Below are 24106 nucleotides of genomic sequence, written 5' to 3'. Positions count from 1 at the left end.
CATAGGCACAGGCACCTATGTGGCCCAACAACAGCAGGCAAGTGTGAGCCATGGTGAGCGGGCAGCTCCTCACATGGGAAATCAGGTCCGACGGTCTGAAAACGCTCCTCCGGAAGGAAGGCGCTGGCTTGCGTGGAGTTGAGAACCGCTCATATGAACTTTGTGTTGGACTGGCCTTAAGGTGGAAGGTAGATTTTCTCTCATTTATCATCAACAGGCCCAGGTCATGGCAGGTGGCATGCAAGGCTTCTCTATACTTGGTTCCGGGACCTGCCCTTGATGAGCCAGGGACGGCTAGAACTGCTTCCTCGCAGGCTGCAGCGTATGTATTCCCAGCGAGCAAAGGGTGGTCCTGGTGTCCTTCAGCCCACGTAACTTCGCATCAGTCTGGTCTGAAAAGAGACTGTTCCCATCAAATGGGAGGTCTTGGATGGAGGTCTGCATTTCCTGGGATAGACCTACAGTCTGAAGCCAGGAGCTACGCGACCACCTTGGCTGACGAGTCTGCCACATCCCACAGCCTCTGGAGGGAGCACCTGGTGGCCGCAGTGTCCTCCTCCACCAGAGTGCCAAATTCTTGAGTCAAACCTTGTGGAAAGGACTCGAACTTACGGAGGGAGTCCCATAACTTAAAGTTGTAACAGCCCAAGGGGGCCTGATGGTTTGCCATCCGGAACTGCAAACTGTCCGTCAAATAAATTTTCTCCTAAACCGTTTAGCCTCTTTATTGTTGAGGGTCGAACTGGTATGCCCCTCCTTGTCTCTTTTGTTGGCCACAGAGACCACCAGCGAGCCGGGGAGGTACTCAACCCCCTTGGCCAGGACAAAGTACTACTTTTTGGCCCTCTTTGAGGTAGGAGGAATGAGTGTGCCAGAGACCACTGGCACTCTTAAGGACACCATCGTGCACCAGTAGCGTGACATGGGTTGGGGTGGAGCTGACAGAACGCCAAACAAGGTGTCCATCTGCTCAGCTATTTCCTCCACCTCCAGGCCCAAGTTCTTGGCCACCCAACGCAGCAGAGCCTGATTTCCCTTGAAATTGTCCAGCAGCCTTGCCCTTGAGGGACCCGCAACCGCCTCATCTGGGGACCAGGATGATGATTGCACCCCCAGGGGAGGTTCCGGAGCATCTTCCCCCACAGGGGAGGGAGGCTTGGGGTGGGCGCCGTTTCCTCTGTTTTGACCACTGGGAGTGCCCTGTGCACCAAGCCCGGTGCCACCAGCTGCTGCTCTGAGGCAGCGGCCGATCAGTGGTGAGAAGGGGGCATCGCCACAACCAGCATTACCCATGAGCCCCAATAGGGCCACTGCACCAGCCACTGGCCACGCTGCTAAGTTAGAAATGTCGACGTAGCCTCGGGTGCCCGTTTGCCCTAGTGCAGACTAAGCAAGGGGCTGAACTGGGCTTCCATGCAAGAGAATCCCTTTCCAGTGACCACGGTGGAGCTGTTAACACAGGGTCTGCTTGCTGGCCGTTGCCGTCGGGGACTGATGCCCAAGGCGAGGTGATCAGCGCTGGAGGGCCTGGAGATGTGATGGGGAGCGTTCCCACTATGCAGGCGACTGGAACCTGTGCCTAGAGGATGATCTGTGGGGGAGGGAGCAGCGTCGGTAGTACAGAGACTGGCGTCTTGCTCTAGGCGATCCGCATTGACACAGTGGCGACCATGAACGTGGTGCCAGTGACCGAGGATGAGCCCCAGAGCATCCGGGCTGCGACTCCGGCGACCTGCAGTGCAGAGGTAGAGAGCACTGCTTCGTCTCAGGGGATTGGCGGCGCTCCACTGCCCCAAGGGGTCTTAGCGGCTGGCTTGCCCTTGTGGGGAGCCTTTGCCAGTTTGTGGGGCACATGCTGCAGTGGCGGCATGGGCAGAGGCCTGTGTGCTCTCGGCACAAGGGGTGCCTGTGAAGGAGTCAGTGCTGCCAGGGTTTTTGGTCCCATGCTGCTCCTGGGAGTCGGTGGTGGACCTTTCACGGGACTAAGAGCCCCAGCTGGGGGGGCAGTGCAAGTACACAGCTCTGGAGTGGCCAGGTGGCCTGAAGCGGGTCCTTTGCCCAATGGCCCATGGCCCTTTTTGCTTGCTGCTGGGGAGCTATGCTCTTTAGTCTTCTTTTTGGGCACCAGTGACAGGGAACAGTGCCGTGGGAGCACTGCGCACCAAGGCAGAGATACTTGGCGAGTCTTGCTGGGGCTGCTCAGAGGCTGGAAGCAGGGCGGACTCCATGGGGAGAGCCCATAGCCAAATATCCTGCTCCTTTTGCGTGCACGCCTGGAAGTTCTTACAAATTTGGCACTTGTCTCTAACGTGTCATTCCCCATTGCACTTGAGGCAGGTACTATGGAGGTCACTTACAGGCATAGGCCTGTTGCAGACCAGGCAGGGCTCAAATCCGGGAGACTGGGGCATGTACCGCCTGGGGCAAAGTCCCTGCTGGGACCCTAACTGCTAACTATTAACTACACTTAACTACTTAACACTAAGTGCTATAAAAAAACCTGTTTACAAGGCCTTCAGGCTCGAAGACACTAGATGAAAACCGCTAGCACTTGCAATGCAAGGAAGGGTGCACCGACCAATCACCACAGGCAGTAAGGAGGAACTGAAAGGGGACAGGGTTGGTCGCACCTGATATGCTAGTGCATGAGCGCGGCACTCAAGGGGGTGCCGCTGGCGACCCTACAGATACCGCTAAGGCACAAATCTCCAACAACCACGCACATGGGCGCGCGCACACCTAGAAGGAATTGACATGAGCAAGCACTCGAATAACTGCACTTTGCATACAATTATCTTGCTGAGCTTATGAAGTATGCAGCTAAGGCGGCTGCAGTACCCAACATGTGCATGGCTAACTTAGTTGCACACTGAAAACTGAACTGAAATAATGAGGAAGCCTTGCCTCAACCTACGTACACTCTGAATGGGGTTGAGGGAGGCCTCAGAGAGGAACCGAGAAGTCTTGGGAAGAGGAGTCTAGAAAGTCTGGGAGTCACTGAAATGGAACCCAAGTGCATTGCATAAAAAAGCAAAAGCACTCTGTACATAGTTTTCTGAAGAAGTGAGCTGTAGCTCACGAAAGCTTATGCTCTAATAAATTGGTTAGTCTCTAAGGTGCCACAAGTCCTCCTTATAGTTTTCCAAAGTAACTGGTATCAATTTAAAAGGCTCCCAAGCCCTTACTCCAATTCCCTTCCAAAGGCACATCTTCTCCAAGCTTCCCTCAGATATTAAAGTAAGCCTAAAAGCAGACAGATGGTGCCAAGTGGGAGAATCAGAGGTTGAGTTATGACCCTATCTGTCCCTCCCCTCAAGGTCAGAAGAGGCTGAGAGCAGGCTGGTGAAAGCTCATCACTTCATGCTCCAGCAACCGCAGCTAGGTGACAAGTGGCACTGATAGACTAACCCCATTTTCTGATGGAGAGAAGGACATCATGATCTTGAACTAACAAAAATCTAGAACTCCCAAAAAAGAGAATGATACTATTTAGGATTCTGATATTCCAGAGCCAGGAAACTCAAAAGCTGAAGCACTTACTGGTGTTTCTTTCTCCCATCCCTGAGAAACTGCTGTGCATTGTTACTTTAATGCAGTGTTTGTTTAGCTTTTCTTAGGGAGGAAAGCGTTTCCAGTTCGTTTGGGAGGCCATGCACTCTTCTCTGCACTGTAAGGTCTTATGACTTTCAGTAGAGTACAACGCAGACATCACACTAAACCATCACAATACATGGCTATGTTAGTGTAAAAACTAATTTTGAGAGCTCTAATTTACTGTCCAGAGGCAACCACCAATGAAATATTAATGCTGGTGAAGCATGAGAAAGAACCCAACTATCAGGAAGATCTACTAGATCATGTCATGGGCTAACTTGCTCCAAGTTATTTTTAAGCAGCCTGAAGTACAGTGCCAAATACACTATTCCCCACCATGTTGCTCAACATTAGTTATGTTTATTTAAACGTAGCAATTCCATCATGTTACAGTTTGGAGTGTTTTCTTTGTAACTTGACTCCAAAAGGCAGGGGATTGGGGGGGGAAGGGGAATGTTAAGCTTCTCATCCTCACCTTTTAGACCGCACACCTCTGCTCTTCCCTGTATCTTTGATCTCATTTCTTACTTTTTATCCTCTCCTCTCATCTTCCGTCATATTCATTTTCACACTTTTTTTCCCATGGTGTGCCCTCCACCAGACTCCCACCCCTTTAAAATTCCTCCTCAAACCTCACTTATTGTACAGAGCCCACAAACATGAGCCTACACTTACATTAAAACAAACAAACATGTATCTTAAGATAGAGCCCTGTTCCACATTTCCCAATGTGTTTGATGCTCGCTGTCTACTACAGCATAACCTCCTTGAAGGAGGGGCTATTTCTGTATCTGGTACAGACTGAGCATGCTGACAGCACTTCGTAAAAAACAGCATTTAATGAAAACTGCAGCAGTATCTGAACCTCAGAACCATTAACGATTTTATTCTCAACAGTCCTGTGAGGTATGGAAGTACTATCCTCATTTTACAGGTGAGAAATGGAGGCACAGGGTAGATTAAGTGACTCGTGAAAGATCACACAGAGTGTCTAACTGAGCCAGGCATTGAATTCAGGATCTCAGTCCCTGTCCAGCGCCTTATTCACTAGATCATCCTTTCTACACTTGTAGTTTCCTCTTAGCAGGGCTTGTAATCTAGCAGCACTAGGGGAACCTCTGGAATTACATTACTTTGACGACAAAGATCTGATGTCATTTTGTTATTATACCATAAAAGGCATCTAATAAAGGAAAAGGAGGCTGCAATACAACAACAAAACCTTTCAAGAATCAAAACTATTCCTCCCACCCACACTAGCTGAACACACAAGATCCTGCAGAGTAGATAAAGCTTGTGGAAGAAAAACATTCTCTCAGGTAAAACCCATAGAAGCAGAGTTGTTAAAAGTCTGATTTCATGCTGTCTTCCAAGGATATGGGTCAACATGCACCACTTCCACTCTAATTGCTTCTTCTCCAATTTCTTCATAGTTTGCTATGGGAATACAGGTTTGTCAGTTTAAGAATTTTAAAACCAACCTTTCGAAGGCCATAATGCCTCCAAGAGAAATGGAAACTGTTCTATTTAGAACCCAAATCCAGTGTTTCCCTTAATGCTCTGTAGACTGCTCACGTGGATTACAGGGGTAACACAAGAACAGAATCCCCAACAAGTTAAAGTCAAGCAATAGGCAGTCCCCTCTATTCAACACAAGTACACAGTCATACCATCCTCGGAGCTTAAATGCTTCTGGACTATCTGGGTTCACCACGACTGTGCTGGAAGCCAGGACAGAGAGACTCCGGCCACCAAAATCAGAGACTCTGGCTCCTTTGATGGCTACCACAGGTTGTCTAGAACCATCAAATCTTTCAGCCTGTGAAAACACAGAAAACATTAATGGCCCAATGTGGCAGCTCACCTCGGTTCATAATTCATAGATCATGACTAAAAACAGGCCAAAACTGGACCAGATTGTCCAGCTGTACCTATGAGGTACAGTATCTAAGCTAGGTCATTAAGCCTTTGAAAACTGGCTATTAATCATTGTTTAAAGGATTTTTGTATCCCCAATGGCCAATCTCAGAGAATGCAGGAAGTCCCCAAACCCTAGTGTGTGCGCATTTAACTGGAGAAAAATGAAGTCAGCCTAATTTCAATAGCTAACATGGGTGTGTCAAGAACAAATCATGCCAAATCAACCTATTTATCTTCTTTGACAGGATTGCTGGCCTAGTGGATAGGAGGAAGTAGTAGGTGTGATCTTGATCTTAGTCAGGTTTTTGACCATCCTACATGACATTTTCATAAACAAACTAGGGAAATATAGTCTAGGGCTCCTCATTTGTTTTTACTGATACAGACTAACAGGGCTACCCCTCTGAAACCTGTCACCACTCAAAGAGTAGTTACCAATGGTTTGCTGTCAAACTGGGATGACGTATCTACTGAGGTCCCACAGAAATTTATCCTGAGTCTGGTACTATTGAATATTCTCCTTCATGACTTAGATGATGGAGTGGAGAGTATGTTTACAAAATTAAAATATGCTTATAAAAATTGAGGTCCCTTCCAGCTCTACATTTATATGTTTCTATAATTCTTCCTTTGTTTAATAAATAATTTTTAAAATAGAAAACATGTTTTGATAAGCTTTTTTCCTTATGTATCCAGCACATACAGTATTTTTATTTAACTAAAAAATTTAAATGATGCGAATTTTTAACTGAAATTGAATTTCCATCCAACACAGAGCTTTACACAAAGCACAAATAAAAAAAAAATTAATCTAGTAAAGAAATACATCGTTCACCAGCAATAAAAAATATAAAAATTAAGAATCTGAATAAATGTAATTTAAGCTATAGAATTGTGCATCAATAAAGTATATCTTCCTGGTTAGCAAAAAGCAGCACAAAATTTAGAGTAGAGGCTATATTTACTTACAAATCAACATGCTATAATTGTTACCAACTGATCAGACTCAACCCTTTTTTATGACAATAACTAAAAAGTATAAATGCAAAACACTACTAAGATTGATAATTTAAACCAAGATTTCCTGCTTGCTGATTTAAATCATGATTAAAATTGATGATTTTAAAAAATCAATCCACCCCACCAACCCCAATATTCGGCCGTGCAAACAAACTGCAGTGTAAGACCAGGATTAAAGACAATGAGTGCTTATATTCAAGAAATCCAGCCAGATCACACAGGTCACAGATCTCTCCCTGCAGCAGCAGACTGGCCATTCACGACCCACATTGTGCCCCTCTCCTCCCTCTCAGCTTTCTCACCCTCTCCAGTCTGTGGCAGAAAACAGTTTTAATTCATAATGTTTATAGCTCTGCACAATGGCTATTTGCATGGAGTTAACATTTAGCTCTTCTGTGACACCTTCCATCAGAGAGGCTGTGTGACTTATGAACATCTAGCCTCAAGGAATCCTTGTCAGGTGGATCAGAATCATACCCATTTTACAGACAGGAAACTGGGGCACAGATCAACAAGAGCCTACCACATCACTAGAAAACAACACAGTGACTTGTTCAAGGCCACAACAGACATTTATGGCAATGCTCAAAATTGAGCTCACGTCCCCCAAATCCCAATGGTTAAAAACTAAATACATTCATGAGCTCTTTATTCCTGCTAGCTTTTTGAGGTTGACTCCTCCTCACAACCCTTGACAAGCACTGGTTTTAGTCAGGGTTGCAAGGACCCTGCCCTACAAATAAAACTTAACCCTCCTGGACACCTTTGGTCATTGAGCTCTTCCTTGATCAAGCAGCAACTTCCCTGGAGCTAATGCTGAGATTGGCTTCCTGAATCAGAAGCCTGTTTATCTCCAGACTCTTGACAGCCATGACGCACAGTGTTGCTCAAACTACACCAGATCAGCCACAGCATAAAGTTATTTTGGAGAAAGGCTAACAATGTCAGATCAGAGTGAAGCCAAACTAAATCTTTCACCCTCAATACTGAGATGCATCCCCTCCCTTAGCCTAGTACTATTACCTGCCTCAGGTGACATACCATAGCCATTCTTCTTTTTAATATATCTGAAAGCTCAGAACAGGTAACAGGGCACTTACCTCATCTCCCCAAAGAGTAGCTGTCACCATCTTCCCCGATGTATCCATCAAATGCACATTCCTCTTGGACACCTCTCTATTGGTAGACTTCACTGTAATTTTAGTGCTGTCTTCATAGCTCTTACAGACTCCAATTATGTCTGAAAAGTAGGCATAATTCAGTTAGAATTACTTGAAAGGTCATGGCTGGAGCAGATGAGCAAAGACTGCATGGGAAGAACTCACACATAGGTAGCATCAGATTACATCTTGTGAGATTCTAAATCACTGTTAAAATTCTAAAAGGCTAAAACCTGAGAACCCTGTATATTAAAGTAGAAAGGCTGTTGGTGAAAGAAAAATCCATTACATCTTTGGAATACTATTTTGTTCATGAATTTAGCGTTCATGAAAGTAAGGGACTCACCGTACCAGGTAGATTAAGATTTTGTGCAATCTTCTCTCCTACCACTTTATAAAATGGACTTCATTCTCACCTTGCAGCACCACTTTCTATTCCTGTATGACAGGTTTCAGAGTAGAAGAGAGACTGGGAGTGGCAGGGTCATTACATATATTGAATCTATTTCCCCATGTTAAGTATCCTCACACCTTCTTGTCAACTGTCTAAATGGACCATCTTGATTATCGCTACAAAAGTTTTTTTTCCCCTGCTAATAGCTCATCTTAATTAATTAGCCTCTTACTCCACTTTTTCATGTTCTCTGTATGTATATCTATCTATCTCTTCTTACTATATGTTGCACTCTATGCAACCGATGAAGTGGGCTGTAGCCCACGAAAGCTTATGCTCTAATACATTTGTTAGTCTCTAAGGTGCCACAAGTACTCCTGTTCTTTATTCGAGTATGAGGCTCTCTTGAGCAAGGGATTATAAAGTGGATCTGCTAGGAACTATGATGAGGACACCGAAGTCATTTTCATTTGGCAACTCAAACATGTTTGGACACTTTAGAAGTGATAAACTCGTGCAACATGTCCTCTAATCTCTACACTGCTTTGAACTTGGACATCCATCTCTAAAGTTCCTAGCAGCGAAACAAGCAAAAGTAACTACCTCAGGCATTTCTAGGGGCATCCACCACTGCAGTAACTGAATGTCAATGTCTAAAAGAGAACATATCAATCACATAGCACTATAGGTTTCTTCATCTGCTCCTCAAGTATTTGGTACAAGACGACTAATTTTAAGCCTCATGGCTCCCCATCTTGCAATACAGACTCACCGATAATTGAGTCTTTGCATGTGTTCTCCAAGTCAGAGATGGGCACAAACTCGAACTGAACTGAAGGAAGGTGCTGAGCATCCTCACAGGGTACAACAGAAGTCTCATTATGGAATGTGATCTCATAGTCATTTTTCACAGCTGTGTACTGCTTGTTAGCAGTCTTCAGATGGCCTTTGGTGAAGTAATACACCTAGAGGAGAAGGAGAAGTGATGAAACATAGGATACACCCGCACTGAAAGGCTGCAGATGGCTTACGCTCACATTAAACAACCCTGTACACTCTATGAACACCTCTCTTTAGCTCATATCGGTTTATAAAATAATAATGATACTACACCTTGTTCAATTCAATGAGGGGAAAGAACTTGTCCACTTGATCATTGAAAGCAGTAGCTCTAATTTCACCCTGCAGGAAAATGCAAAAGCCAGTTAGAACTAAAATTCAGCACGCAAAATCTTTCCAATAAAAGTGGCACCATTTCTACAGATGTGTAATGCTCTGTAGGGGTAGCCTTCTTCCAGCCACGGAAGAAATAAATTTTCCATACATATTTTGCTATAACTAGGATGATAAATCCTTTGCTTGACCATCTGATTTCATCTCCATGTTTTAACAACCCCATATAAAAAAACTCCAGAAAGAATGAGATGTGGTGGTGCATACAGTATGCCATCACAGTGTAGTAAAGAAGTGTAGCTCTGAACAGATATGCCCGAACCTTGCATTAATTATGTCATTTTACAGATTAGGCAATACCTCATTTTAGATATAGCATTTAGCTTCACAAATTTAGGGGATGACATCTTATCTGATCAATACAGCAGTGTGTGTTGTGACAAGCTCTTCCCTGAATGACAATAAATGACAGAGCTAGAATTCCACTAGTTAAGATATTTATGCAATAGAAATATTAAAAATTAAAATAAAAACTGTCAGTCAAAATGCTGACAGCATACAGAAGTGAAATAAAAGGCTGATGAAGATGTGTCAAATTATGAACCACACATTTGGTACTAAAAATAATCTCATACAAACAAACAAGCTGCTGTGTAACAAAATAGTTTAATCAACATATTTGTGTAACAAGTCTCAAGAGCAGGCTTAGATTGACCACACTGATTCACTTATCAAAATAAACCAGAAATGGAATTTCCCTTTATTACTTTTTTATACATTCTGATTTCCCAATTAAAATGAGAGTTTCTATTTGGAGATGCTCATTTAAATTCCATGTCTTATTCCTTGTATTACGGATGTGAAGTCCTAGCAACAGCAATGGGATTCATCTGCCAGTCTAAAGGGGAGTGCCACAAACCAGAGACATTGTCCATCTGCATAGATACCAGATTCTGATGCTGCCACCATTTTTGGCCACTTACCACATGTTAGACTGAGTTAACAAAAAGAGGCAAATAACTGTATTTAGGGTCCCATTTTAGATAGCTGTAAAGACTCTGAGCGAATGAATGCAGGACTATCAAGTACATTAACACCTCAAAGAATGCCATTCTCTATAACAAATCTGCCAACTATTTCCTTTGTTCTTCCTTCTCTCATTTCTCTCAGAATGTTGTTTCTCAAAAACTCATCTGCTCCTATCTAGGTACTTCTATGGCTCCCATCACAGTAGTATCTTGGATCCCACCACAGTACTTACACTTTCATCAACCAGCTCCATAGAGAACAGCTTTCCTTCACCACGGGAGTTGCTCCATGTGCGAACCTGGCCTTTCTGAGTAACACGAGCACAGATGGTCCATCTGGAAACAAGACAGTAAGAATTAGTACTCCAATGTCCTTTTTTAGACTGGAGTGGAGTCTTACAAATTTCACAGACTTTCAGTTCTTGAGATGTTAATTTAGAACCTAGTATTCTCCACTGTATCTCAGTGATTCTACTTGTCTGTGTAAACAGTATACTGTCTATACCATTAAAACAGAAATTAGAGAGAAGCAACAACATTTAAGAAAACAGTCACTTTTAAGGCATATAGCGTGATAAAGCACAATTCTCTTGGAAGCACTTCCTAGACACTACAGTGCTAATAGAATCATAGAATATCAGGGTTGGAAGGGACCTCAGGAGGTCATCTAGTCCAACCCCCTGCTCAAAAGCAGGACCCATCCCCAATTAAATCATCCCAGCCAAGGCTTTGTCAAGCCTGACCTTAAAAACTTCTAAGGAAGGAGATTCCACCACCTCCCTAGGCAACGCATTCCAGTGTTTCACCACCCTCCTAGTGAAAAAGTTTTTCCTAATATCCAACCTAAACTTCCCCCACTGCAACTTGAGACCATTACTCCTTGTCCTGTCCTCTTCCACCACTGAGAATAGTCTAGAACCATCCTCTCTGGAACTACCTCTCAGGTAGCTGAAAGCAGCTATCAAATCCCCCCTCATTCTTCTCTTCTGCAGACTAAACAATCCCAGTTCCCTCAGCCTCTCCTCATAAGTCATGTGTTCCAGACCCCTAATCATTTTTGTTGCCCTTCGCTGGACTCTCTCCAATTTATCCATATCCTTCTTGTAGTGTGGGGCCTAAAACTGGACACAGTACTCCAGATGAGGCCTCACCAATGTCGAATAGAGGGGGACGATCACGTCCCTCGATCTGCTCGCTATGCCCCCTACTTATACATCCCAAAATGCCACTGGCCTTCTTGGCAACAAGGGCACACTGCTGACTCATATCCAGCTTCTCGTCCACTGTCACCCCTAGGTCCTTTTCCGCAGAACTGCTGCCTAGCCATTCGGTCCCTAGTCTGTAGCGGTGCATTGGGTTCTTCTGTCCTAAGTGCAGGACCCTGCACTTATCCTTATTGAACCTCATCAGATTTCTTTTGGCCCAATCCCAATAAGCGATGGTCACATAAATAGCACCCTACGCCGGAAACCTACTGACCGCTATACTTACCTACATGCCTCCAGCTTTCATCCAGACCACACCACACGATCCATTATCTACAGCCAAGCTCTACGATACAACCGCAGTTGTATCGTAGAGCTTGGTGATCCAGAGCCTAATCTCAGATTATCAGAGTTCCTAGGACATGGGGTAATCGAAAAAATACCTTTAGTACCAGCTGTGTTGAGGTAACTGACACTGTGTCCGAGAGAAATTAAAGAATTTTTGGCAGACGTAAAAGACTGAGGTTTCTTCTGAGAGAACAGAAATTTACTCTGAGCATCATTCCTTCATGCATGCAGTATTCTTTGAACCTGGCTGGTAGAGTAACTCACTTGGATTGGTATGGGTTCAGACTGGCAATTGGTACCACTTTGGACTGTGATCCACCAGGGGTGCTCAAGAAGCTAGTACCACCTGCTTTACCAAACTGCTTTGAGGGGCCATGGTACTTAGTAGTAGTGGGGCCTAGAAAAAACAAGCATAAATTCAGTCATATAGAACTCGGACAAAATGATCTTGCACTTTTGTTTTCTACGTGTAGACAAAGATTAAAGTAAATAACTTTCAAGTGGCAGTGCCAAGCCAGGCACCACTCACTTAATCTGCAACAGAAGTTTCCTCACTGGCTACAGGAAGATGGTGCACACAAGCAAGTAGAAGAAAGTGCATGTAGGCATTTATAAGTCTCCAGTCACCAGGGTACAAAGGCACCAAACAGTATGTTTTTAAAGAAGTTATTCACTGTTTTAAAGCACTTCTACTCTTGAGTCACAAACTATACCTAGTCTGTCACTGCAAACGGTTTCAGAAGAGAAATGCTTCAGTCTTTTATGACTATTAAACCGTAAGTGAACAAAGAATGGCAACTATGGACAAGTCTCCAAGGGTGTTCAGTTAGAATCATCAGCTAACTGTCAGCGGATTAATCAGCAAGGACAAACCAGCACCAATAAGATATGGCAAGTTTAGCTACAGTCCTGCAGCTCCTTGGAGAACTCAAACACACAGTTACTAAGCCTTTTTATGCTCCTATAAATGTAAAACGAATAACCAAATACGTTTAAGTAAGGTAAGGAGTAAAGAAAGTAAGGTAGGAGTCATTTTCACTTTTGTCTTAGTAAGCAGGCTTCAAAATTCTCGTATCTATTTCAAAATGCTTCTCAAATAGTGCAATTTGGCCAAAAAAGTCTAAGGCAGGTCCCAAATCTTACTCATAGCTCAGACTTGGATTGAAACCTTTTTGCTTGAAAAATAAATCTGCAGCTAGACAAACAATTTATACGCCAATTTAAAGCCCTCACCAAAAACTAGTATTTATAGAGGCAGTTTCAATTGAATCTCATACCTATAACACCTAACCATTCTGCTTCAATGGCTTAGCACGGACACACCCTTTCAATCAGTTTGGAACCACGATCTGTTTAGTTGTCTAGAGGGCACAATGTATCTTCACTAGCAATGTTAAAGCGCATAAAGAACAGGGCTGTGTAGTCACGGCACCAGCGCTGGGAGAGACCTCTCCCATTGCTGTAAAAAACCACCCCCACGAGGGGAATAGCTCCCAGCACTGGTGCACCGTCTACGCTGCCACTTTACTGCGCTGAAACTTGCAGTGCTAGGGGCGGAAGGGATGTTGTGTTTTTTCACACCCCTGAGGGAGAAAGTTGTAGCGCTGTAAAGTGGCAGCGTAGACAAGGCCTCAACCAAAAGCCATCCATCAGAAAGAATGTGCAATATATGCCACTTCCCAAACGAGGTCAAGAATTTTTACCAAGTTTCTTTCATGCATTTTAAGATGAACTCATCATTCTTCCCTCACAGAAGGGCTCAAATATTTTAAAGGCAGTAGTTCCTTTTCGCCATGAAAACAGATTCCAAAGATTCTAGGACAGCATTCTCTCAGGGACAGTAAGTGAATGAAGAGACATTTACGGTTTGTCTGTTGCTGTATACTTTTCATTTCCTGGTTTAGAACAACTTCTTGCCCTCTCTTTTCTCAGCACTTTGAAGTGGTGCCCTGAAGTTGCCTCCATTCTCTGCTGTTATAGGATTCTCTAGCTAGGTTTACTTTCCAGTCCTAAACAAATTCAGGCTCATAATTCAATTCAGTATTGCAAGCCAATATTTAGACACCCTGAATGAGAAGTGTCTTACCTACTGCTGAATTTCCATTCTGCTGCTGTGGTTTGCTGTGTGTTGGGCTGGCTGCTGGAACTGAGGAACGTTGCTGCTGGTGCCCCTGTCCTGTTAACCAGAGGGGAAGAGACTACTTATAGTGCAATGGACTGGAGATCAAAGTAATTAAAACTGCCTAAAGGTGCCTTTTTGAGATGGAACCTTGTTTTCACAAGAGCTCCATAGCACATAACACCCTCTAACATTCAAATGTGTTACAAGACAATAGCAAGCCACCCTGAGGCTATGGGCACTAGACCAGCACAGCTATTGTGCCACAGATATGCTGCTGTTGTGCAGATGCATCCTACAGCAATGACAGGGGTTTTCCTCATCACCACAGAAACTCCAAAACCCCAAGCAACAGTAGGTAGGTCGACAGAAACATTCTTCTATCAACCAAGCTGCCCTCATGTTGGAGGTTAATGTCACCATAGCTATGGTGTTCAGGGGGTGTGAACTTTTTTCCACACCCCTGAGCACCATGGCTATATTGACCTAACTTTTAAATGTAGACCATGCCTGAGAAATGCCACAGCATATATGGATCTCAACCAGATCTCTCACAGCAACTGCTTTATGAGGACCCAAGTACTTAAAAGTGCCTTTCGGATGCCTGTCACAAGGGGTGGTCCTCTGTGGAGTCAGGCACCCAGCCTCCCCGTGACAGGCTCTACTGAAAAGAATGAGCCAACCCAGATCTACCTATGGATGGTTAATTGGATAAACAGGTGGGCAGAAGTTAATTAGGTAAGAAACACCTGGGCCTCAGCTTATGGGCCTCAGGCAGGAGCCCAGAACCAAGAGGATGCTCCACAGGGGCGCTCGATAGGAAAGCTACTCCCAGTGGTGTGTTCCTGGAGAGCAGAAGTTCCCAGAGAGAGGAACCAGCCACAGAACACAAAGAGAACACTCCAGAGGAGAAAGACTACAAAGCTCTTTAGGCAGGAAGGCATGGGAGAAACCCTGAGTTAGCATGGGAAAGACTGCACAGCTCCTGGCAGAAGAGAAGCCCTGGGTCTTAAAGCAGGTGGTGGCTTGTTTACAAAGCATGTTTGGTGGTTGATTAAATAAACTAGACCCCTGGAGGGGCACTGTTCACTGTATGCAAGCATCACTGAACTTACCGAAAGCCCAATAAGGGAAAATGAGGCACACATACCCATGGTGTCACAATGGGATGTAATCTTGTTTTCACAAGAGCCCCATGGCATAGAACACCCACTAACATTCAAATGTGTTACAAGACAACAGCAAACCATCCTGAGAAGAGCCATAGCATATGGTGATCTCAACCAGATCTCTTTTCACAAGCAACCACTTTCTATTACTACTTAGAAAGAATTCAGGGCTGGCAATTATTTAAAGGGATACTATTAAAGGATCTCTCAAAACGAGGTGACTGGGTAACAAAATGGCAGATGAAATTAAATTTCGATAAATGCAAAGTAATGCACATTGGAAAACATAATACCAACTATACATATAAAATGATGGGGTCTAAATTAACTGTCACCACTCGAGAAAGATATTGGAGTCACTGTGGATAGTTCTCTGAAAACATCCACTCAATGTGCAGCAGCAGTCAAAAAAGCTAACAGAATGCTGGGAATAATTAAGAAAGGAATAGATAATAGGACAGAAAATATCATGTTGCCTCTGTATAAATCCATGGTATGCCCACATCTTGAATACTGTGTACAGATGTGATTGCCCCATCTCAAAAAAGGATATATTGAATTGGAAAAGGTTCAGAAAAGGGCAACAAAAATTATTAGAAGTACAGAACGGTTTCCATATGAGGGGAGATTAATAAGACTGGGACTTTTCAGCTTGGAAAAGAGACGGCTAAGGGGAGATATGATTGAGGTCTATAAAATCATAACTGGTGTAGAGAAAGTAGAGTAGTGTTTACTACTTCTCATAACACAAGAACTAGGGGTCACCAAATAAAATTAATAGGCTGCAGGTTTAAAACAACTAAAAGGGAGTATTTCTTCACATAACGCACAGTCAACCTGTGGAACTCCTTACCAGAGGATGTTGTTAAGGCCAAGACCATAACAGGGTTCAAAAAAGAACAAGATAAATTCATGGAGGATATGTCCATCAATGGCTCTTAGCCAGGATGGGCAGGAATGGTGTCCCTAGTCTCTGTTTGCCAGAAGCTGGGAATGAGTGACAGGGGATGGATCACTTGATGATTACCTGTTCTGTTCATTGCCTCTGGGGCACCTGGGACTGGCCACTGTCGGTAGACAGGATACTGGGTTAGATAGACCTTTGATTTGACCCAGTAGGGCTGTTCTTAAGCTTTTGACAGCTTTAAGCAGTAGGGTCTGCACCACTGCACCATGCAAGAGCTAAAATATAACTTAACAAAACTCTTTAAAATGCAGGCGAAAAGGTGCTGGGTGAAGGTAAATCTAGACTCAACAATAACCTATAAGAGATACCTTATTTTTTTAATTTAGAAAATATGGAGACACTAAATGAAGAATGATGGGCTCCACATTATAGAAACCACCACAGTCAAGTCTGAATCCATTGCTGACCAACCTGAGCCACAGTGCTGAGATTCACAGGAAGTCAGGTAGATCACCACAGCATCTGATCACCTTAGAGATAGTTGTCAGTATATTGACAATGGCCACTTGGGAGCACCCTAAAATAGGGACTGACTCTACATTACAGAAAACTATCCTATGTATGTGTCTTAATTGCCAAAAAAAAAAAAAAAGTGTTCAGTCAATTTAAAACAACAGTGAAAACGCAGCAACTTGGCTTTTAACTCAGGTTAGCAGCTTGAAGTTCAACTCCAGACTCCCCAATAGGCTTCAACTTTGATCTTTGAGCTGCTAACCCAAGTTAAAAGCTAAATAGCTATGTCTTCACTGCTATTTTAATCCAAGGTAACAACATCCCCCAATTCCTCCCCAACCCCTTCCTCCCCCGACCCTCCCTAGAGAAGTGTTACCCATAGTTTGAAAACTTAGATCCTCTTACAGGTGTAATAGTCACCCTCATTATTTCACTGGTCAAAGATTTTGTTGGGTTTTTATTGACTGAGCGAAGTCAGGCCCTGCACTCAGCCTAATGGCATTTCTATATGTCTGGGCACGATGCAATAATTTTTAGAACAATGCATACAATCAATTCTCAAAATTCCAGGTCTACAGTTGTTTAGATCAAGCAGTTGGTTTGATGACAGCCATTAACACCTTCTAGCATAACACTCCACCATCTCAACTCTGCCTATTGCACCAAGAGAGTTCAAAATGTCCACAACCTGAATAACTCATCTCCCTGACAAAAAGAAAAAAACCAACAATGGTAGAGGGAAGCACAAAGCACGCGGGGGAGTGTTGCAGGGAGTCCCTGAAAGAGGGGAATGAGAGGGTGGCACATAGGGACCTTATGGGGGCGATTAGTGGAACACAAGGAGCTCTGGTGTGTACGAGCTCAGCTGACAGAAGCTATGAAGTGTGTGACCCTCTAGTTTATTTTTAATCAGAACAAGGTTTCCGCACAAAGCCAATCTACTCTTCTAATTGGCTGCTACAGTAAAGTCAATACTGAATTGGTGACAGTTGTTCCCTAACAACAGACTGACATCAAACCCAATACTGCGTGCTTTCTCCAGCATCCACTAGACAGAGACGCTGGGCTTCACCCTTGCCAGCCAAAACTTAGCTGACTTAAGTGCTCTAGCTTCAAAAGAGAAAAGATGCCCAACAGGACTCCCTATTCAGTAACTCCAAATTTATTCTGTATAGGAGCCAGAAAAGAAAGCTAGAGTCCTAGATGCCCATGAAAGAGGAGTTAAATGAAGAGGCTTCAGAAATAGCACAAGTTTGGGGATTTTTTAAAACTATTTTTGCTCTTCCACATTTTCTCTTGCATTTTAACAGGAAAATACTTGTGAAAGAATCTTTTTATAAAAGCACTAAGAACTTCCAAGGCATGGCTTAGTAGTCAGCTGCCCAGTATTGTGCTTCACAACATACCTCAGGGGATATATTACTTATAAAGTATCTATATATTTCAAGTTTGCAGATGATACCAAGCAGGGAGGGGATGCAAATGCTTTCAAGGACAGGATTAAAATTCAAAATGATCTGGACTAACTGGAGAATTGGTGTGAAGAGGATGATATTCAATAAGCACAAATGCAAAGTACTCCACTTAGTTAGGAAGGAACAATCAGCCGCACACATACAAAAAGGAAATGACTGCCTGGGAAGGAGTGCTGTGGAAAGGGATCATAATGGATCACAAACTAAATATGAGTCAATAGTGAAACACTGGGGGGGGGGGGGGGGGGGGGAAGGCAAGCAAGCAAGCAGCAAATATTCTGGGATGTATTAGCAGGAGTGTTGTAAGCAAGACAAGAGAAGTATTTTTTCCACTCTACTCCAAGCTGATTAGGCATCAACTAGAGTATTGTGTCCACTTCCAGGCACCACGTTTCAGGGAAGATGTGAACAAACTGGAGAAAGCCCAAAGAAGAGCAACAAAAATGATTAAAGATCTAGAAAATGTGACCTATGGGGGAAGACTGAAAAAATTGGGTTTGTTTAGTGTGGAGAAGAGAAGACTATGGGGGGACAGAATAATAGTTTTCAAGTACATAGAAGTTGTTACAAGGAGGAGGGAGAAAAATTGTTCTTGTTAACTTCAGAGGCTAGGACAAGAAGCAATGGGCTTAAATTGCAGCAAGGACAGTTTAGGTTGGACACTAAGAAAAACTTCCCAACTGTCAGGATGGTTAAGTACTGAAATAAATTGCCTAGGTTGTGGAATCTCCATCATTGGAGATTTTTAAGAGCAAGTTAGACAAACATCTCTCGGGGAAGTCTAGATACTACTTAGTCCTGCCTTTAATGCAGGTAACTGGACAGAAGACCTCTAGAAGTCCCTTCCAGTCCTACAATTCTACAATTAACACATCTGGAATATGTGTTCAAATATACAACTAGCAACAAACTCCCCTAGCTTCCTGGTCTTTCTCAATTAGGAGTCTATGGTTTTAACCAGGTAAAAGTTTAACAATCTATAGCAGAGGATCCCAAACTGTAGCACATGGGTAGCTAGTGGGTTGCGGAGCACTTGCTTGAGGTCTACAGAGAGCTTATTGGTCTTACAATGCTGCTGGCAGACCAGGTCATGCCAAAGTGTATTCAGGCCAATTCACCTAATCAAAGTGACTGTTGAAGGTAGAAAAGAGTATTTGATGTTTAGACTTCATAAAACTAATGGGATGTTACTTGCGTTGTTCTCACTAATCTGTATCCTGTTATAATGAGCAGCAAACATTTACATTGTATATACCCTTATACCTAATGGGAAGTTTCAGAGTAGCAGCCGTGTTAGTCTGTATTTGCAAAAAGAAAAGGAGGACTTGTGGAACCTTAGAGACTAACAAATTTATTGGAGCATAAGCTTTTGTGAGCTACAGCTCACTTCATCAGAACATATGAAGTGAGCTGTAGCTCACGAAAGCTTACGCTCAAATAAATTTGTTAGTCTCTAAGGTGCCACAAGTACTCCTTTTCTTTTTTTTCTTATAATTAAATAACTCAGAGAAGGGGGGTCAAGGACTCAAAGTGCATTCCTCACTCACCATCATCAAAGGAAAAGCCCATGCAGGTATAGACAAACAGTCAGCTTGTTTTCTGTCAGATGAAGCTATAAATATGGATTCAAGGAAAGATCCTTCTCTGAACCATTTGGATTCTTACAGGGAACTGTACCAGTTGCAAACCAGAGATCCCCAGAGACATTTTGGGAAATTGGTAGTTTATTACATCACTTCCAACATTTGGAATTACAAACTTTGATTCACTTATATATCCACCACACACACACACACTTTACTTGCTTTAACCTCTCAATAATTCTCATTTCCTTTTCTTAGCTAAAAGATCTTTAGTTAGTTTACTATAGAATTGGCTGCCAATATTGTCTTTGGTGTAAGATTTAGAGTACCAGTTGATCTGGGGTAAGAGACTGGTTGGTCTCTTGGGACTGGGAACAATCTGATGTGGGGTGATTTTTGGTTTAAGTGACCTTTTATCATCAGTCCAGTTTGTCTGGGTGGCAAGACAGAATGGCGAATTTAAGGGGACTGTCTGTGACTCCATCGTAAAACAGGTACAGTGATCCAGAAGTTCACCTTTGTTACTGGTTTGATGAAATCTAAATTGTAGAATAGACCATTTTGGGATGCTTGCCCTGAGGTCAGCACTCGCAGTTATGAGGCACTCCAGACAGCATCCTCTGCCCTATTTTCAGCTGTTAGCGTTTTTAGCTTCTGTTAATTAATTTTAAGTACTTCCTTAACATCACTGGTCCCTGCAAAAAAATTGCTGCAGTTACCACAGGGATGTTATGAGATGCCAAATGTGAGGGCATGAAGCGCACAGGACTATCTCCGTGTTAAAAAAGTGGTCCACACTAAAGATGTAAATATCGTTTAAAAAGATAACCGTTTAAACTATTAAAATTATATTGTTTAACTGGTTAATCAATTAAAGGGAGAGGGCCGCAGGTACCTAGTTTGTCCCGATGCGGCCTCCACAGACTCTCCGTGCCACCCCAACAGCAGCTTCCCTTCCCTTCCCAGCACGCCATTTGCTTCTGCAGCCGAACCCCTTCCAGTGGCACATGGGAGACCGAGGACTACTTTACCCCCTCAATGGGGCCTGCAGCCCCAGCCCATCCCCCCCAGCCTAAATGTGCTCCCCCTGCCCAGCCTGCCGATGCGGGGACAGGAGAACCAGTTCGAGACCCACACGCAGGGGGTTAACAGTAAGGATGGGTTTACCGTAAGTCTAATACTTACCAGTTAACCATTTAATATTTTACATCCCTAGTCCACACTATGAAAAAATTTGAGAACCTCTAATCTGCAGAATGCATCAGTGCATTGGCCTTGCTCCTGAACCTTTAACACTGCTCTGACTATATTAGACCAAATGCCAACAGCTTTAGTTCTTTGACTAGCTTTAAATTCAAATAAGAAGCACAAGGAGCAAAACTCCCCCAGTAATTTTAACAATGCAAGAACTGCTCAGTCTGTGTTGATTTCTGTTCCTATTACAATCACTTTTATGCAAATTTAAACCTAAGCCATACTACAGAAAATAATTTCACAACTTGCACATTCAGAATAATCTGTAACTGAAAATGCATCTTAGAAATATTTGAAATGACAAGCTGCTTCTAAGCAACAGTAAAGAATAATTACAACTCTGAAACAGACACCTAGCTAACAAGAAATATACTATTGTATCAGACAAACAATTGGGAAGAAAATCACACATGCACATAAAACAGTCTGTTCAGTAAATTTTCAGAAGACACTAGTCTAGACCTACGATTAACCACACCATTTAAAATTGTGATTAATTTCATGGCTGTCACAAGAGCAAGCTCTTGTTGTTTAGTGCATGCATTTCTCCCCCAAAAGTAACAATGGAAGTAACAGTAATAGAAAAAGACGGTTCTACACAGCAGCATTAGGTAGGATTTCTGCTCCAACTAGTCAGCTAGATTTCTGGTCAGCCTGGCAGTTTACCTGTCAGTCCTGCTACTCTACCACACACACGTGTGTTAATTTCCCAAATCAGAACGTGGAGACAGCAACAATGAAAATGGATCGTATTGTTACCTGAGTTTCTCTCAAAGGCACTGCTCCTCCCAAAGGGCTATTTCCCTGCCAAATTTCAACTATTTATCCCCACCCATTTCAATGATAGAGCTGTTCAAAGAAAGTTCAGACTTTTTTTTTTTTTTTTAAATCATAGAAATGTCAGGCTGGAACGGACCTTGACAAGTCATCAAGTCCAGCCCCCTGCACTGAGGCAGGACCAAGTAAATCTAGACCATCCCTAACACATGTAAGTCCAACCTGCCCTTAAAAACCTTCAGTGATGTGGATTCCACTGTCTCACTTGGAAGCCTGTTCAAGTGCTTAACTATCATCCCTGATAGTTTTATAAAGCTTTTCCTAATATCTAACCTAAATCTTCCTTGCTGCAGATTAAGCCCATTACTTCTTGCCCTACCTTTGGTGGATGTGGCGACCAATGGATCAGAGTGCTCTGTAACAGCCTTATCAGGCCCCCCAGCACCTCCACCTTCTTTTCTCAAGATTAAACATGCCAGTATTTTTTAACCTTTCCTTCTACGTCAGGTTTTCTAACCCTTGTCATTTTCACTGCTCTCCTAAACATTCTCTGCCATTTGTCCATATGTTTCTTAACATGTGGTGCCCAGCACTCAGCAGAGTGGACAATTACCTCCCATGTCTTACATACAACACTCCTATTAATACACCACAGAATGTTATTAGCCCTTATCACATTGTTGACTCATTCAATTTGTGATCTGCTATACCCCCAGATCCTTTTCCGCAGTACTACCAGATAGCCAGTTATTCCCCATTTTGTAGTCGTGCATTTAGTTTTTTCTTCTTAAGTGAAGTACTACGCACTTATCTTTACTGAATTTCATCTTGTTGAATTCAGGCCAGTTCTCCAATTTGTTTAGGTCTTTTTGAATTCTAATTCAGTCTTCCAAAGTGCTTCCAATCTCTCCCAGGTGATGTCATCTATAAATTTTATAAGCATGCTCTCCACCCCAAAGTCATTAATGAAAATATTGACAAGTACTGAACCCAGGACAAACCCCTGTAGAACCCCACCAGATACTTCTAGTTGACAGGGAACCACAGATAACTACTCTCTGTGTATGGTGTCTCAGCCTTTTGTGTACCCACCTTATAGCAATTTCATCTAAACCACATTTCCAAACTTTGCTTATGAGAATGTCATGTAGAACTGTGTCAAAAGCCTTACTAAAATCAAGATATATCACATCTACTGACAGGCCAGTAACCCTATTTGTTTCAATATCTTCAGTATCAGGTATCGAAGTTAGGCTGACTGGTCTATAATTCCCCAAGTACTCCTTGTTCCCCTTTTTAAAGAGGGGTAACATGTTTGCCCTTCTTCAGTCCAATGGGACCTGACCTATCCTCCATGAGTTCACACAGATAAATGCTAATGGTTCCAAGATTGCTTCAGCTAGTTCCTTAACTATCCCAGGATGAATTTCATCAGGACCTGATGACTTCAATATATTCAACTTATCTAAAATATTTTTTAATCTGTTCTTTCCATATTTTGTCTTACATTTCTTCCACCTTTGCTAATATAAGTTGTGTTGAGCATCTGGTCGCCATTAACCATTTTAGCGAAGAGTGAAGCATTAAACACCTAAGCCTTCTTGATGTTTTCTGTTATTACTTCTCCTTCCCCACTAAGTAGAGGCCATCACTTTTGTTTTTTTCTTGCTCCTAATATATTTAAAGATCCTCTTTTTATTGCCGTTTATGTTTCTTGGTAGGTGTAACCATAGCCTTTCAGATGTTGTCCCTATATGCTTGTGCTACTCTTTTATACTCCTCCTTAGCAATTTGTTCATGTCTCCACTTTTTGTAAGATTCCTTTCAGATTTTCAGGTCATTAAAGAGCTCCTGACAGGAAGAATAGAAAGAGGGCCAATATGGCTCTCTCTTTCCTTTATATCAGGATAGTCTGCAGTTGTGTCTTTAATATCGTCTCCTTGAGAACCTGACAGCTCTCCTGAACTTTTTCCCTGAGATATTCTTCCCATGGCACCTTACCTGCCAGTTCTCTGAGTTCGTTAAAGCCTGCTTTTTTGAAGTCTGTGATGGGGTGGATTAGGTCCAGATGTCCCATCTCACCCCTCCCCAGAGAAGAGCAGAGGAGAAGTCCTCTAGGTAGCCCAGAGAGGCTGCAGGGGAAGCAGCCAAACAGAGGGACCAGGAAGGCCACTTAAAAAGCAGCAGAACAAGCAGAGCAGTCAGTTGCTTCCTGGTGCTGGAAGAGGGAAGACCAGGTTCCTGGCTAGCTGGAAGAGCAGCAGGCAACATACAGCTCAGTGTGGGCAAGACTGAGCCCAGGGGAGGCTGCCGAAGACTGATGAAGCTAAAAAGGAGTTCCTGACAGGCTGCCGAGCAAAGACAAAGAACCTAGCCAGACCAAATGAGGGTATACCGCGATGGGCCCAGCTGGACTGTTATAGAGGGCAGTGTCTCCAGGGAGGAAGCCTTGGCAGAAGGTAAAGAC

At 43.2% G+C, this 24106-nt stretch overlaps 1 protein-coding gene across 6 annotated transcripts in view; it reads right to left on the bottom strand.

Moving 5' to 3' along the window:
- The window catches only part of RPA1 (replication protein A1), a 46597-nt gene that overhangs the window by 15020 nt on the left and 7471 nt on the right, over positions 1-24106 (bottom strand). For 5 of the 6 annotated variants that reach the window (XM_078849209.1, XM_078849208.1, XM_078849212.1 and 2 more), the window contains exons 6-12: positions 13929-14018; positions 12107-12239; positions 10523-10625; positions 9202-9270; positions 8861-9053; positions 7635-7774; positions 5265-5413 (exon numbers count right to left, since the gene is read on the bottom strand). In XM_078849209.1, the coding sequence (XP_078705335.1) occupies positions 5265-5413; positions 7635-7774; positions 8861-9053; positions 9202-9270; positions 10523-10625; positions 12107-12239; positions 13929-14018 (877 nt within the window). The remainder of the gene's footprint in view (positions 1-5264; positions 5414-7634; positions 7775-8860; positions 9054-9201; positions 9271-10522; positions 10626-12106; positions 12240-13928; positions 14019-24106) is intronic. The other variant, XM_078849211.1, reaches the window with a different exon arrangement.

Source organism: Lepidochelys kempii, chromosome 17 (assembly GCF_965140285.1).
Source record: "Lepidochelys kempii isolate rLepKem1 chromosome 17, rLepKem1.hap1, whole genome shotgun sequence".
In the NCBI taxonomy this organism is placed as follows: Eukaryota; Metazoa; Chordata; order Testudines; family Cheloniidae; genus Lepidochelys; species Lepidochelys kempii.
This window is presented reverse-complemented; position numbering and strand designations above follow the sequence as displayed.